The sequence below is a fragment of the Amborella trichopoda genome, chromosome 10 (genome assembly GCF_054954075.1).
Source record: "Amborella trichopoda isolate Santa Cruz 75 chromosome 10, AtrichopodaSantaCruz75HAP2 v2.0, whole genome shotgun sequence".
In the NCBI taxonomy this organism is placed as follows: domain Eukaryota; kingdom Viridiplantae; phylum Streptophyta; class Magnoliopsida; order Amborellales; family Amborellaceae; genus Amborella; species Amborella trichopoda.
In genome coordinates, this window is record NC_142345.1 from 39,598,534 (window position 1) to 39,602,323 (window position 3,790).

General features: G+C 41.1%; 1 protein-coding gene across 1 annotated transcript; it reads right to left on the reverse strand.

Moving 5' to 3' along the window:
* Positions 1 to 277: 277 nt before the first annotated feature.
* LOC18434032 (zinc finger protein CONSTANS-LIKE 2) lies at positions 278 to 3,560 on the reverse strand. Its single transcript, XM_006844107.4, has 2 exons — positions 2,179 to 3,560; positions 278 to 874 (listed from the first exon to the last, which is right to left on the reverse strand). Exons 1-2 carry the CDS (start codon positions 2,956 to 2,958, stop codon positions 518 to 520), a joined length of 1,137 nt encoding a protein of 378 aa, XP_006844170.1. The 5' UTR covers positions 2,959 to 3,560; the 3' UTR covers positions 278 to 517.
* Between the last annotated feature and the right edge of the window lie 230 nt (positions 3,561 to 3,790).

Genomic DNA, 3,790 nt, shown 5'->3' on the forward strand with positions numbered 1-3,790 from the left:
CTTCATGGGTGAAAGCTTAGTTTTCTTTATACTTGGAGGTGTTGGTTTTTGTTGACTTGAGGGTGCTCTAGTGCTGCAAGTTTGAATATGCAAACTCTTGCTATTCTGAGCAAAATTGTAGGTAATCGGACCTCTGCCAGGGCTTCATATATGCCATAGCACCTCTAATTATTCTTTTAGTTCATTTTGATTGTTATGACATTACTCTGTCTCGTTAATAGAAGTTTGTTGGGTTAATTAAGAAGTTCCTGATTACATTCTTCATGGTCCAAACTTCTAACTCAAACATAATGCTCTTGTTGTATATCAGATCAAATCTATCAGATTTTCACAATGATTTCAGAGCATATTCCACTACATGATTTAAGAATCAGATGAATATAAACTTTGTTTACAAACAAAATAGATATGATTCTCCAAATTACATCGGAGCGTCTTGATAAATATACAGTGAATCACAAGTAACTGTGATTACAAAAAGCCACATTCAAATTGCAAGGACTGATTTTTTCTCTCTTCAGTAGGTTGGAACGACGCCATAACCGGTCTCTGCCACTAGAGAAGCTGAGTAAAATTGATCGACTTCAACCTCTACATCAGTCCTCTTTGCAAAACGGCCTTTTATTCTAGGCCTCGTCTCTGCGTAAGCCTTACGAGAGGCATACCTGATCGTCTTCTCAAATTTCCTGGTTTTTCTCTTCTCTCTATATCTCAGCACTCTAGCTTCTCTATCCATGGGAGTGAATTGGTGGGACATTTGAAGAGGGTGGCCAGTCGTGATGTCTCCCAGTCGTGAAGTTCTTAAGTGAGAAGCTGAGAAATCAGTGATATTCGCCTCTGGGACGACCCCAACATCTAAAGAAGATGAAGAAACCTAAAGAAAACAGGGAAGAATATGAGTCATATTATTGCCTGAAAATTTGCAGAAAGCCTCTGAAAAGAAAGAGAAGTAAACCCAAGAAGTGTCTCTGAATTTAGGTTTATCAGACCCCAAAAGTGTTCTTCATACAAGAGATTGCAAATTCAAGTGAAATTTCTCTGAAAGTCTCAGTTCATTTTTGGATTAAGGTCAAAGCAAGAAAGTAATAACATGGGACATGCACTCCATAAACAAATACCTAGTAGTCTATAGAGAGTATAAATATATATACAAGTGGTCCAACCTTTTTGCTACTATGAAATAAAGAAAAGCCAACGTTTGGAGAACACAGCTGAATATTCTGGAGACATTTTAGTAGTAGCAAGCCATAGGAAATTACCCTTTCATAGATGCGGGCATGAAACTAAGACTATGTGGCATTTGCAAGGACCAGGAATAAAGCCAATCCCAATATAACCAGCAGGTATCCACAACTTTCAAAAAAAAAGATAAACGTAATTTTGATAAGAGAAATAGAAAGGAGGAAGGAGATGGTCAAAGATCAGCACCCATAAAGCTGTCCCTTCATTCACAATCTTCACTGAATTCCCAATTTTCTGTTGGGAAAAGTCTCGTTACTTTTGGGCAAGATAAAGAAGAGGAAGATGGTGAAAGTATAGGTAAAATATTGATTAAGAGAGAGAGAGAGAGAGACGTGAGGGAAAGGCAAAACAGCGAGAAGATGAAAGTACAGGTAAAATATTAAATACAGAGAGAGAGAGATTCAAAAAGAGTTGAAATGAAGTTCACAGCCCCAATGGAGAAAAGGAAACCCACTACATGGACACAAAGGAAGATTCATGAGAAATGGGAAAAGTTATCAATATTCTGCACTTCTCAACCAACATAGTATTAAGAAAAATAAAGTTAAACTCACCCCTCACCCCAATTAATCTATCCAACCATTGCAAACAAAAGAACCCACAAAATTGAAAAACAATAAACCAAAAATAAAAATCAAATATTAAAATTCACCCAACAAGTAAGCTGTCAAGCCCATCAAGGATATAGATTTTATTTTCCAAGATGAAAGAAAAGCAACTAAACTTGAGAATAGAGAAGCAATAGAACAAAAAAAATGCAAAAAATCGAAAGAACAAAAGCAATTGAGCAAGAGCTGGATATAGATTTTATTTTTCAAGATTAAAGAAAAGCAACTAAATTTGAGAATAGATAGAGACTAGAGCAGCAATTGAAAAAAAAAAAATGCCAAAAATCCAAAGAACAAAAGCAATTGAGGAAGAGCAGAAATTACTTACACTGTGGCTAAGAGATGCAGTATACCCATATCCATCCTTGCACACCTCCATCTCCAAAAACTCCAAATTATTGCAGCTACTGCTGTTGTTATTACCATTCATATGACTTTGGCTTCCATTATTGTTGATGCAATCACTGTTGTTACTATTGCTAGGCTGCACAGGCACTATGCACTCTCCCACCCCTCCATCTTTCATCCCCATCTCCCCTCCCTCAAAACCATTTATACCATCAACCCCAAAATCAATATCCAAATAGCTCTCCACATCCCCATAAAAGCACCCATTTGAAACAGTGTTTCTCTCTCCTCCTCCTCCTCCTCCACCTCCACCTCCACCTCCACCTCCTATATTCAGCCAAGAATTTGCCTCCTCTTCACTTTCTCTCTCATCCTCCTCTTGATTTCCATTCTCTCTGTCTTGAATTCCACTTTTTAGAGAGAGGGGGAGGATTGGAAGGCGGTGGTGGCGGGAGGCGAGGGGGTTGGCAGCGTGGATGTCGGCGTCGCAGGATGCACAGAGGGCGGCGGCATCGGCTTTGCAGGTGAGGGAGGCGGGGGCTGCCTCACAGACCTCGCAGAGGAGCACACGCTGGTGGCGCGACGCGAGTAGGTTGGCAGAGTGGACACGGCCATCGCACGGTGTACAGAGATAGGCCCCATCAGCGCGGCAGAAGATGGCGCTCGGGACTGCGCGGCATGACTCGCAGGCACGCCGAGTCTTCCATGCATTGCTGCCGCTTCCAAGGAGGAGGGGGTGTCCATCTTCGTCCTTCACCATTTCTCTCACTCTCTTGATCTGTCGATCTTCTCTCTCCTGACTCTACACCTCTCTCTCTCTCTCTCTCTCTAACTTCTCAATTTTATGAGGCCATCTTCACCACCACCACTACTACTACATCCTTTCTCTACGTTTTCGTAAGAGGATGGATTCTCTCTCTCTCTCTCTCTCTCTCTCTCTCTCTAAAGGGGGGACGGACACTTTCTCTTTTAGACCCAACTTGGTAATTGCTCTCCTTTCTCTCCAACCAGAAATCTCTCTTTCTAATTCTCCCTCTCTCTCTCTCTATAACTCTCTTTCTCTCTCTAACTCTCTCTCTCTCTCTAATTCTCCTTCTTTCTCTATCTAACTCTCTCTCTCTAATTCTCCTTTTTTCTCTCTCTAACTCTCTAACTCTCCTTCTTTCTCTCTCTAACTCTCTCTCTCTCTCTCTCTGTATGTGCACTGTTAGTACTTAGTATTACCAGAAGCTTCTTTCTCTATCTAACTCTCTCTCTCTAATTCTCCTTCTTTCTCTCTCTAACTCTCTAACTCTCTGTATGTGCACTGTTACTACTCTTAGTATTACCAGAAGCTTTATGAGTGAGAGTGCAGATGAGTATGGGTTTGTGGCGTGGGGAAGAGGCATGTAAAGGGCAGAGAATCCTTTGATTGACACGTGGCAAGATGTGAGCGGCTGAGGGGCAGCTTCGTTTATCCATTTCGTGGTCTCTATGGCTGAGGTGGTGGGCCCGGTTTGGGCCCCCCGCTCACTATGCTTTCCCTTCCAAAACCCTTTTGTTTCGCTCTTCTTTTTTTTTTTTTTATTATTATTTATTTATTTATTTTTATT